At 50.4% G+C, this 12,817-nt stretch overlaps 1 protein-coding gene across 1 annotated transcript in view; it reads right to left on the bottom strand.

Moving 5' to 3' along the window:
• Positions 1-5,616: 5,616 nt before the first annotated feature.
• The window catches only part of B4GALT5 (UDP-Gal:betaGlcNAc beta 1,4- galactosyltransferase, polypeptide 5), a gene marked incomplete at its 5' end in the record, with an annotated part of 9,739 nt that continues 2,538 nt past the window's right edge, over positions 5,617-12,817 (bottom strand). Inside the window, 7 exons of the mRNA XM_009998666.1 lie at positions 5,617-5,954; positions 8,009-8,110; positions 8,613-8,735; positions 8,969-9,156; positions 9,937-10,053; positions 10,707-10,831; positions 11,654-11,767. Of these exons, the coding sequence (XP_009996968.1) occupies positions 5,807-5,954; positions 8,009-8,110; positions 8,613-8,735; positions 8,969-9,156; positions 9,937-10,053; positions 10,707-10,831; positions 11,654-11,767 (917 nt within the window). The remainder of the gene's footprint in view (positions 5,955-8,008; positions 8,111-8,612; positions 8,736-8,968; positions 9,157-9,936; positions 10,054-10,706; positions 10,832-11,653; positions 11,768-12,817) is intronic.

Here is a 12,817-nt window from a genome sequence, read left to right as displayed (position 1 = left end):
AAAAAATAAGCTCTGTTAAAGACAACATATTCCATCCCCCTCCTGCCCTGGGGCTGCCTGCCAAGGGCTGTGGCATCTCCAGGCAACTCAGTCACCTATGAGAAGTTTCCAGCTACTGAAGCAGCTCTGAATTATGAATGAATTGGCTTTGCCAAACGAAGGTCTCGGCTCAGGTCTCAGCTCAAGACGTTGTGAGTGATGACAAAGCCCCCAGCACACATGTACCCTGTGATGGATCTCAGGCTATCACTCTGATAATGCAATTAGCTGCTTTAATGTAATTAGAGGTGCAGGAGTGCCAGGATGAGAGTGGAGAGGTAGGAGCTGGGTGTGATTCCTAGGCAGCACAAAGATGACTGTGTCACCTCCCAGTCCTGGGTCCCCAGCCTGTCCCACAGACAAATGCAAACAGCAGCAAGGCTGAGATGTGGCTGCACAGACTGTGCTGAGGCTGTAGGATTTGCTCTGTTGCTCCTTGGGGAGGCACCGCCTGTTCTCAGCTCCTCCCAGGGCAGGTGGGTGATCTGGCTGGTCCCACTGGCAGGTCACAGGCCACAGAGGAGGCTCATCACAGGGTGACAAGGGTTGTATCACCCAGGCAGCATTCCTGTTGGTTGGAAACCTGCTGCCCCGGTGAGAAGGCCATGCCCAGGATGCAGGTAGTTGTGCAAGAGTCCCACAAGTACCACCTAATTCATGGCATTTGGAAACTGCCCTGCTGCCTGTTGTCCCCGTGGCTCAAGATGGTGCTTAAGGGCCTGATTTCTCAACCAGGGGTCCAGGCATCCTGCAGCTCTCCCTGGCTGACCAGCTCTGCCTGTTTGGCTGAGCCACCACAGCCCAAACACCCACCCACTCGTCCTGTGTCCCCGCCATGTCAATGGGGGCAAAGGACCAGCCTTAGTCCCTGCTGCTTGCGGGGGAGTGTCTGCTCTTGCTTCACTCAGGTGACACCAGATGAGTCACTGTTTTTTTTCCCCTTCTTGCTGTTTTTATCTTATCCAGAAATGATTCAGCAGGCAGGCCGTGCCATCAGCAGTGCGGGAGGGCCTGGGAGCTGTGACATGGCAGCTGCCCACGCCCTGCATGTGGCTCCCCAGCCTGCACACCCAGGGGAATGGTCCTCAGCCCTGGTCCCACTCCCCCCAGCAGCTGATATGCTGGGGGGGGGGGGGGCTCTCCTTGCTACCCAGGGAGCACAGGAGGAGGCTGTCACAGCCCGGGGGGTGTCCAAAATCCCTGGAGGGATGTCACCAAGGCTCCTTGTCCTGGCAGACACTGCTGGGAGCACAGCAGGGAGCTGGATGGGCAAAGGGGATAAGGGCAGGCAGCAGCACAGCAGATGTGGCCATGGGGCTGAGCTATCAGATCATGGGAGAGGAGGGGATGTTGCTGGCAGTCCTTGGCTGCCTACCTGGGAGTGTTTCAGAGGAAAGGGGTTTTTGGGAAGTTCTCCCCAGCAGGATTTGCTAAGAGTAGCTTTGCAGCCACAGTTAATCCCCCCATGACCCTGCTACTCCTGTTCACTTCTCACACCTCTTGACTACCAAGAGCCCTTCTTAAATAACAGTCAATAATGTCCCACTGCCTGTCCACGGGAAGAATAAATAAATGCCTAAGGACACCCTGCCCTTCCCAGGGGGAGTGTGCAAACCTGGGGGCTCGGTTGACCACACGACCCCTGGGTCATGCCAGGTGGGGGACCAGCACCTTTCCCTCCGCAGAAGGAGAGAGGCCAACCCAAGAACCAGAGCACATCAGCACGAAGCTCCTGCTTGGCTGGTGACTCACAGCACTGCCTCCCAACCCACCGGCTCCCAGGAGGTAATTAGCAACCTTAAAGGGGAAGAAAATTGCTGAAACTGGAAACTTTTAAGCTAAAACTGGCTACCTAGTGCTGGAGCAGCCTCCGAAGCTGTACTGAGATTTCACCAGGGGTATCACCTCGTGCAGGAGCTCAGCTCAAAGCAGGGGACACTGATGCCTGGTGCCAGCAGCAGAGCTGTCCCACCAGCCCCTGGGCAGAGCGCCTGGCCCTGTCCTGCCAGGGCAGATGCTGTTGGCACTCACTAGCCCTGCTCCCGTATGGCTGGAGGAACTCATTTGCATCTGCCTGGCCAGAGGAGCCACATCCTTCTCCTAGCCCTGTCTTTAGTTACACAGGCACAGCCACCCCAGTCTGGTGCCTATCAAGAGCCATCTCTGGCAGGAAATGTTTTGCTGCCCAAATCTTTGGGGGAGAACATGTAAATATGGTTTTTGTGTTATTTATCAGATGCTCAGAAAAAGCCTGACTTACAGAGTAGGTGCTCCAAAGAGGAAGGAGTCCATCTCCTCCTGCCCAGCCACTGCAGGGGTGACACAGGCAAAGAAACACCCAAAGCTGGGGTACCTGTGGAGGGGCACAGACACAGGTACTCCCCAGACCAAGGCCAGGGACTCCCACCAGTGTACATACAGGAGCCAGCCAGTTTCCCACCCTCACTGGCAGCCGTTGGAAGGAGCTTGTCACCCCCCAGGCTCCAGCCAAGCACTGCGGGTGGGAGGAAGCTTCCCAGAAGATGGAGAGCTAAATAAAGGCAAGGCCTGGAACAACCCGGGACTGCCAGCTATTTATTCTAGCATGCCTGTACACTGCAGAGCAGGAGGAAGATATTTTAAAGCTGCTGCAAGGAACTTCATCTGTCTGCCTGGGTTTGTTGATCAAAAATCCAATGACCAACCCTCCTCACGAACATCTCCAAGTCTGGCACCACCTTCAGTCAAAACACCTTCCTAAACCCTCCTCCCTCAAGGCAGCCAGCACATCCATCAGTGCTACACTGAGGGAGATGGTTGGAAAAAGGCTTTAGCATACACAGAGTAGTAAGAGCATGATGAGCATCCACACCCTGCTCTCATTTCCCTTCTGGCGAGCCCAAATGAGAAATTTCTAACCAGCTTTTAGCATCCAGGGCTTGCCCTTCTCCTTCTGCTCTCCTAAGCAATTACTCTGGGCTTACAAATAAAAGCATACCCTGACATCCTGTAAGAAAAAGCAATCACTGCAATCTTTGTTCTTGAATATGTATTTTTTACTGAAAAAATCATTCATAAATTAACAAATACAAAAATGTACAAACACATGGGTAAATAAATGTAATGACACAAAGGATTGCTTTGCTGAGAAGTGTGTGTGTGTTTTAAAACACTAGTCTTCAGTGCAAAAACGTCCCCCTGGCACCTCTTAAAAACATAACAGTAAGCTCAAAAGCCATGATGATGGAAAGCTACTTGAAGAGTTGAAAGCCACTTCTGATGGTGAGCGACCCGAAGCACGTTGCCCAGACGGTACCTCCCTTAGAGGAGCAGAGCTTTACGGAGAAACAACTGTCAATAAACAGTCTTGCAAATAAAACCCACATGGCTCATTTAAAAAATAAACCAAACAAACCCAACAATAAATCAGCATTGAACAGGACCTGCCCTGTGGTGGAGCTGACCGACGGCGTTGACATGGAAGGGGCAAACGAGTGGCCTGGTTGAATTTCAGCTGCCAGAATATGTACAAGTTCTCCTTAATACGAGAATGTTTACACCATAACAGCACATGCGCTTGACAGTATGTTTTTAACAGTTACATTTACTATACAGTATTTGACATAGCTGATAAAGATTAACAGTGCACATTTTCAGATATTCCACATTTTTAAAAGGGGGGAAAAAACAAATAAAACTCAACGTGATTAGAACAAAGGAACTGTGAAGATGGATGCTGCTGGGGTGGGGGGTGATGGACCCTTTTGTGCCAACCATAGAGTGCATTTCTGAGCAGAGGTAACGGCTCTTTGTTCCACACAAGGTGCAATGGGTGTCAGGGACATATCGAAGGCAGAAGAGCCTGACTAGGGTAGTTTAACACCTACTCACACACACATGCATGATTCCTGGGGTGGTGAACTTGGGACTAGTTGAAATACATTCCTTGTTTGAAGCACCATTAAACAAATACAGATTTCTAGCAAGGTCTCAAGATGAAAGAAAAAGGGGGGCAGGGCGACGAGGGTTCAGCATCTGAAAAGGGTCCATGTGAATTAGAGATGGAGATTCAGAAGCAAGAAGTCTTTATTGCTGTATGTGCCATCAAAAGCAAATCCTCACCTCTGCCTATAAATAACCAGGTTGGATCCCTGTGTAAGTTCAAAGACTTTAAACCTAAGGTACAAACTTATCAGCGCTTTTCAAGGGCAGGCTCGCTGTCCTCTCATACCAGCTGATAAGATCTACACAACAAGAACTCGTGTTTCCTAAACTAACTTCTGGATACAGGTTAGGAATGCCCTGGGCAGTCACACCCACAACAGATGCGTCTGGGGATCATACCTCCATGGAACTGAGGAAACAATGTAAACCATGAGAACTTAAGGAAAGCGAAGGCAAACAACCCAATAAGAAGAAAATTAGAGTACTTTGGGGGTTAAGTACCTACCGTTGTTATGTATAAACAGAAATTTAAAAGCAACCCCCAAGGTATTTACTCTTAAGTCAGAGAGGTCCAGCACACGTGCGGGTGTGGGTGCTGCGAGGGCTGGATCGAGTGCCAGCAGGGGGGAGCCCAGAGCCCAGCCTGCCCACAGCAGCCGTGGGAAGGAGGGGATGACAGACAGGAGAAGGGAGCAGGGACACTCCAGGCTGGATGGGGCATCAGACCAAACTCACAGGTGCCTGGTCCTCATGTTTTCATGAGCTCGATTCACTCGTCCCTCATTTCTCCTGCTCGCTAACCTGCCTGCCCCACCAGCTATGCTTGTGCAAGTGCTGCCAAGTGCCAGCTGCCCCATCCCACAGCAGCATGGATGACAGCTCTTGAGCAACCTACCAAGCTTGCACCTGCTATCAGTGGGATACACAGCAACAGGTGAGTCATTTTAGCCAGTATGGCTTTTGGATTCATTTGCACCTCATGTCATGAAAGTGACAGAAAGGGGAGTTTTTCCTACAAACATCCCTGTTTCCTCACTCTCCCTGGAAAAAGCCAGCTGCATGATTTCTGGAATGAGCAATGACATGGCTGTACTTCTCATCCACTACCCTGGAAAGTCCAGGGCTCTGTCCCACAAACTTTTCTGAATATGCACAGCTTAAATCACGCAAGCAGTCCCACTGGCTTAAAAGGGAACACCTTGCACAAGCACAGTGGTGCACACACAAGTGTTCACAGAATTCAGGACTAAAATGAGTGACCATATGTAAACCTCTAGCTTGGATTTGAGCCATAGGAGAAAAATAAAAAGGGGCAATTTACACAGCATATTTACACTTACACTTCTTTAAGAAGCGATTCTGTTGTATATACTTCAAGCAGGTAATTTAAAAAAACTGCAGAGATGTAGAACAACGGGATCAGAAGTCGTTTGATATTCCTCCCAGGAGAGTGGCTGGCTGAACTGCTCCTGATGTTTGCCATCCAGAAGCCAGAGTCCCTCAGCTGAGCCACCTCCTGAAGGAGCAAGCAGGTCTGAGGTGAGTCCCAGTGCTGGAGATTGCTGGAGGAAGGATGTGCAGATGAGAGCAGCAGGTTGATCTGTTGTCCTGAAACCCAGAAAGCAAGTGGCAGAGAAAAGAAAGAGCCTGTTGAGATCGCTGCACGAGCATCAGGCTGGATTGGTACAGCTGGGGCAATTTGTGCGTGCACTTTCAGCCTTATTCTCCAAAATACTGTGATCCTTCATTAGACAAAGTGTCGCTTGTCCAAATAACCCTTGGAAAAAGAAAGTCTAGTGTGGTGCTTTCTTGGTGTAGGGCAGAGCAAAGTTATTTTCTCCTCTTAATATTCGGTCACCAGAGCCAGCTCTGGTGTCAGGTTAACAGTGATGTTCTTATACAAGGCGTCATACGTGACGTTTGGAAAGTAGTTCAAGTTATTGAGGCCATCCAGGGCTTGCCTTTCTTTTGACTTCCTCAGCAAGGCGTACCTGTGCAACAAGAACCAGAGGCCAAAGTCACTTTGACATATCACACAGAGCTGTGCAAAGTCCACATGACAGCAGCTAAAGAGCTCTTGAACCAACACAGCTACAGAACGACAAGTTTCTTAATAAAGATGACCAGCACCTTTTCTGTATTCCTGGCAGGTAAATGTCCCAGCCCTCACAAAATTATAGTTCATAACCTCAAGAACAGCAAAATGCTCCCTGTGCCACCAGCGAACACCCAGATGCCAAAACAACCTGATTCCTGCCAAAAATCTGCAGGTTCTATTCCTGGGAGGGCACTGAGCTAAGGGGGTCCATGCCAAGCCCTTGCCAGCCAGAGAGAAGCAGCTGATGGGTGCTGTGGTTCTTTCTATTTTTAGGAAACTGGACCAAAAACAAGAGCAGAGCTAAACAGTTTGACTGATAAGGGATGAGGAAATAAAACTCGTAGAATGATGGTTTGGGGAAAGGAACTGCAGCTGGTGCACAAACACAGCCTCAACCAAAATTAGGAGCAACATGATGAGATAAAAGGGCTAAGATGGAAGGGAAAAAATAATATGTATATATAAGTAGAAAACCCTCAGCAGAACAGGACTATCTGCAGGCCTAGCAGCACCAGGGCAAGTGGGAGCTGGGCTGGGACCTGGGGATAGAAAAAGCATCCAGGAAGGGAAGTGCCAGGAGGCAGACTGGGTGAAAGTGAAGGGGGAAGTGCCAAAACTGGCTTCAAAGAGGGCACAGCAACAGGACACAGGCAAGACACTTAGTGCCTTGATGAACACTTTCTTTCTTCACAGTGAGAAGTCCCAGGTGAGAAGCCACAGGGTGAGGTGCTGCCTTGCCCATGGTCACTGCAGATCCCCCCTCATGCAGCACTGCCCCCCAGCTCCTGCTGACACTGAACCAGGGCTCCTGGCTGGGGCCAGGAGGACATCAGCAGCATGAGGAACCAGAGCTCAACCCCCCACTGCACTCCCAGCCTTTCACGCTTTGAGGGTTTGACTAAATGTGGCTTTTTAAGCCAAAGCAGACTTCTCTTTTTCAAGAGTGAAATGAGAGAAGCATCTCTTACTGCCTGCACTCTCTTTGACAGAGAAATGAAAACTATGTCTAAAGATAGCATAACCTCAAATGGAAATTACCCCCAAAATGGAGTATTCTGTAAAAGAAGCCCAGCAGACAGCTCAAACAGTATCTGCAACATAAACCCTTCTTGCTGCCCCTTCTGCTGGCTGCAGCCAGGAGCCCCTCTGCAGAACAGAGCTTGCACTATCCAGCAGCTTGTCACCTACAAGTGTTAATTCCTGCAGCTGTTCATGAAAAATGTATTTCTCAGGTTTTCTGTTGCATAGTTTTCAGAAGACTCAAATTCCGCCATGGTCCCTGGCTAAAGCAGCCATTCAACCAACTCTCATACTCTCTAAAACAACCCTGGCTCCTGGAGGAAGGGGCTGGAACCCTGCTGGAAAGCTGCAGGGAGAGCTTAACTTTTTGAGGAAAAAAGATGAAGTGTCCACTACTGAGTAACAACACTGCAGGGCATGTTGCTTCTGCAATAGCAACTGCCTTTGTAGTGTACACCCAGGGGGCTGCTACTGGACATCTGTCAGTGTTGCCAGGGACTGCTGATGCTTTAGCAGCCACACACCAGGAGAGCTTCTGCTCTCTGTCTTCTGTGGGCTGAGTAATCCCTCCTTCAACACTTAGATCAGGTTCTTGTAGAAACATAAGAAGCTTCTCTGACATATGGCATTAGCCATCTATTTAGGAACAGCCCCCTGCAGATCCAGGACAGGCCCCCAACCTGCCATGCTGACAACCCCCTCTTTGGATGGCATCTCAGAAGCTACAGCCACAACACAAGGACCCTTTGTCGTAGGGAAGTGGGATAGGGATAGAGGAATCCAGGCAGTGCTCTGTCTCCATCTCCCTGCAGTTAGTTTCCTTCAGGAGTCAAGGCTGCTCAAGCAGCTGCAGGGAGCCTCGTACGTGGAACAGACTCTTTGTGAAGGGCTTTGGGTTTCTTAAAAAAAATAAATAAATTGACTTGCCTTCCTAGGAACTGCACTTCTCCCCGATGATGGTGGGGAATTGATTTGTATTTCCCTGTGTCTCCTTCTGGTCGAGTCACTGAGTAGCCTGCATACTGCACCCTGCAATAGAAAGGGAAGAAATAAAATAAATAAATGAAAATAGAAATCAACCATTGCCTTCTTGTGCTGTCAGCTCTTGCACAGTTAGTGCACTTGGGGATCCTAAAGCAGCTTTGCCTTTCCACACAGCAGATAAGCTACGCAAACCTCCCCACTCCAGCCTGGGCTCTGGGCAAATCACAGAGCACTCGGCACCTCAAGGCTTCAGAAGTTCAGCCAAGATCAATTTGAGCTCAGCAGCGTGGGATATCACGCACAAAGCCAGTGGTTGCCCAACCAGCCCTTCTCTGTTTGCTTCCCACTTGCTGCCTGTGCAGGCTGGAGTGGCCCTGTTCCCACCCAGACCCCACGGCGAGGCTGGCTCTTCCCCAGGCCAGGTGAGGTGGGTGCAGTGAGCAGTGGGTGGCAGTGGGTGACACCTCCCTGCAGCACGGGCACAGCCTGGCTGGCAGAACCACCAGCAGAAGGCAGCTCACTGACACCAGCTGAGCCCAGCCCCTACCTGTTCCAGAGGTCATCGTCTTCACCACCCCAGCCCCAGAAGGCATTAGGGAAACCGTTGATCTTCTGAAACTGCTCGACAGTCAGGCCACTCACCCCACCAAAGAACTCGTTGTATGGAAGCCTGTGAGGGAGAGAAGGGGTTAGGGTAGAGCCAGCCAGCACTGAAGCACTCCTGCCTGCACGGGGAAAGCCTGAGATGTGAGGATGTTCTTCCTTATATTCCCCTCTGATGCTCATTTTGCACAAAGCCCAAGAAGCAAACTGACATTGACCTTCTGCTTTTTTAAATAAAAAAATATATCTAATGCTGGCTCTTTAGCTATTAGGGTACTGGGGAGGAAGAACAGTGCTTACAGATACATGTACTTATCCAGCTTGGCTGCAAAGTGCCTTGGCATCTGTCCACACCCATAATAGTTACGGTCATTTTCTGGTATGTGGTCCACATCGTGGAAGATGAGACAGTCCCAGTCCAAGTCCTTCATTGCTTCCCGAAAGCCAACATTGAAGAGCATGGCACGGTTGAAGGGTTGGTTTCCAGCCTAGGAGGGAGAAAGTTCCTTCTCAGGGGAAGCCCTGCACAGTTCATGCTCCACATGTGCATCCTCATCTTGTCTAGAAAACTGTGGAGGGCAATGACCTCTCACCTTGGTGCCACAGAAGGAAATGATGTATTGGAACAGACAGACTAGTGAGATCAACCAAGACTTAAATAATTTACTGTGCAGGAGCAAAAATAAAGATGTTTAAGTCTTATTACTCAGATATTTGGAAAAAACCACCCAAATTAGATCAATCCTTTTAAGATAGAGGCGACTATCAAGGTACATTTCCTGGGTGGCTGAAGGCAGGTAGCTTAAGTGACAGGATCACGTACACATCAAATGACAAGTCTTATGTTTTACATTCATGAAAGTCTCCTAGATACTGCCCAGACCAGAAGTGCTTAACTCCTGTGCCTAAGGGGTGCTCCCTTCAACTACTACAGAGACAAACAAAAATAATGCGGTGTTATTTAAACCACATATACCTGCTTTAAAGTTGTCTTTTTAAAAAATAGCTCATCTGATACAGGATTCTAAAAAACCACAACTCTGAATCTCTATTTTTTCGATCAAACCAGTCATTTCTGGGCACGCCTCTTGGCTGCGTCTCTTTTAGGCAGAACAGGACAACTTAAAACACTGCAACATGAACCCCAAACCTTCCCATGATGTGACCTGGCAGGTAAATGCCTCAGGACACAGGGCAGAGCAGCACTTGCACCTTCAGCTGAAGCTCCAGCAGCAGCCACTGCCCCAACTGCCCCAGGGCTCACTCACTTGTTCTACCACGTAAAAGGCGAACTGTAAACGTTGCCTCTGCAGCATGGGAATGAGGTGTCTGAAGAGGACGGGAAGGTGCTCGTATCTGTTGCGGAAGGGGATCAGGATGGCCACCTGGGAGGAGAGGACATGGCTCTTACTGCACCGCCACAGCTGCTACCGCCACAGACCGACCCGCGGACACGCTGCAGCAGCTCCCCCACATCAGGCTGAGCAACCCAAAATCCATCCAATCCTGCTGCCCCCACAGGGATTTCTTCTTCACTTTTTGAAGAATTGTTGGTTTGGGGAAATTCAATGTAACCTTGAGTGGGAGGGAGACTGTCCTCACCCCGCAACTGCCTCTGCCCAGCACTGGAGACAGCAGGAGTGGGGCCAGACAACAGCTACAAGGCTGCCCCAAGTCACCTGCCTCTGGGGACAGGAGTCCCCAGCAGTAACACCCAGCCTCTGTGGGTTACATCCTACCCCAGACAGAGCAGCAGAGTGAGTGGGAGGCTCAGCAGCTGGGGAGCAGGCAGAGGAACCCCCTTATCAATCCATGCAGAAGCTCAGGGCTGACTCACACATCACTAAAGCAGCACTTGAGCTCAGCATTTCTGCCCCAGGGACTGCAGCCCCACACTTCAGAGCTCCTTATATTAATTACTCTGGAGCTGCAAGCACATCAGTCATGTTTCTGTTAATTTCTTCCCACCACCCACCCAGGACCCTCCACATCCCCCCATGCTTGGCAGGGACACAGGGCCCCACAGCTCACTGCTCACCTTCCAGCGAGGCAGGCAGTCGCTCGGCTTCCAGTGGCCTCCCAGTTTAATTGAAGGGTCTCTTGAGAAGAACTGGTGGATGTCCTCCATTGTGATCTCACTCATATTTACATCGATGGGGCCCTCTGCAGGGAGAAGCCAAGGAGGGGTCAGGAACCACTGTGGTCCTGGGGCACTGCATGCATGCTCAGGGCAGCACTCTGCTGCATCCCTGGCTCTATCCCCAGCACTGGATGCAGGCAGCCTCTACTTTTCCCCAAGCACCAACAAAAATGATTAGGAAATGCTGCTGGCAGGACTTGTAACACCTCCACCACCTCAGCAGTTGGGCTCTGTGGCTGCTGTTGGATGCAGCTCTCCATTAGAGCCCCACACCAGCTGGGGCACCCTTCTACTCCTCTGTAGCAGAGCCAAAACCCCACACCTCAGCAAAGAGCATTTTCCCCCTTTGAGGAAAAATGTACCCCAAAAGCTCAATTTTCCACGGCTTTGGTGGAAGTGTTTCCTCCAGCTGCAGCTCCCTTGGGGAGGGCCAGCCTGTCTCCTGCACCGGCCCCTGCCCAGCTGTACCGGGCACAGTCCAGGGCTGGGACCAGCAGTGCTTTTGAGGGCTAAAGGAGCCAGCCCACTGCTGCTGTCCCTGGAAAAGGGCTGGCTGAGCCTTTCCACCAGCTCCCAGCACACAATCCCTCTTTTGTTTGTGTTTGCCAAGCAATGGGCTCCTGCTTCAGCAGGGAGATGGGCCTCCGACGTAGCAGGGATTAATTCATGTGAGAGGGTAAACAACGATTTCCCAGGAGGGGACGGGGCTCCAAACAGTGCTCCCATTCATCCCAAGTGCCCAGCAGGGAAAAGTACAATGCCAGAGAGCTGGGGAACACCATGGAGTGTGCTCTCCAAAGGCACATGGTGCAGGAGGGGCACAGGGCCATCGGGATGCTACTCACTCATAGAAGGGAGCCTCTCAGGACAGGTGTGGTTGGGGAAGTAGGTAAAGTCTTCAGGAAGAAATGTTGTGGCTTGCAGAAAGGTTTCATTGTGGTTCAGATCAAGAGGATAATCTGGGGAATGGAACAACAACAACAAAAAAAAGATAAAAGTTTACACTTGAGCTGCAGGTCGTTGCTATTTCCAGCCACCTCCCCGTGCCACGGTGAGCAGACTCCAAAGCCGCCTATGGCTGAAGATGTCCCCAGTGGCATGGAGGTGTCCCCACACAACACAAGGAGTACACTTGCAACCGAGCTCCCTTAGACAACACCACAGAGAAACCTTCACATTTTCTAGCCAAATAAAGAATTTTGAGTGCCACCTTTAGATAACACAAACAGCTCAAAGTAAAGGAGCACATGGTGCTTACGAGGAAAAGCTACTTAGCACCACATCCCTGAAGGACTACAGCACAGCAACAGGAGACATGCTCCTCCTGTGTATCTTTTCCTAGTGGTCTCAGAAAGGGAAGTCCCCAGAAAGACCCCAAGGCCAGCAAGGACTGTCAGTGCAGCAGCCTGCACAGGGAAATCCTGCCTTGCATCCTCCTCAGAAGATCAACAATAACTATCACGTTACATGCAGTCTTTCCTCCCATTTGTATCGTGCAAAAGCAGCAGAGCCCCCATGCCCAGAAGTCAGGGCAGTGCCCACAGAGCACAGTTCTCCAGCCTCCCCATTCCCCTGCATCCTTTTACCTTCTGGGCAAACCCCTCCAGCCTGTAACACCTGTAAATGTTTTAAGGAGGTTTTCAATTAACCATGAACTTCTGCTTTATACAGTAAGAGTTATGTTATGTATAAAAGTTAGGCTTTGCATAAGGCATCTTCAGGCACTACAAAAAATTCTCAGCCTGTATTAAGGCATCAGCTGCAACAGGAGGATACTGCCTCTCCACTTTCTCCAAGTATCAGATGCTTAGCAGAGGGTTGGCCTTTCAGTCCTACAGCACACAGGGCAGCACCAGCACCAACCTTACATGCCACAGAGATCCTGGAAAGTGGACATATAGCGCTGAGCCACCCAGTCCCATCACAGGTAGACCCTGTCTAGGGCCTAGACCTACCAGGACGAGAAGCTCTCATCCTTTCCCATTACTTCACCATGCATAGGCATTCCT

Source organism: Chaetura pelagica, unplaced genomic scaffold (genome assembly GCF_000747805.2).
Source record: "Chaetura pelagica isolate M959 unplaced genomic scaffold, ChaPel_1.0 scaffold275, whole genome shotgun sequence".
Lineage (NCBI taxonomy): Eukaryota > Metazoa > Chordata > Aves > Apodiformes > Apodidae > Chaetura > Chaetura pelagica.
The sequence above is the reverse complement of the archived record's forward strand: the minus strand, read 5'-3'. Positions and strand labels throughout refer to the sequence as shown.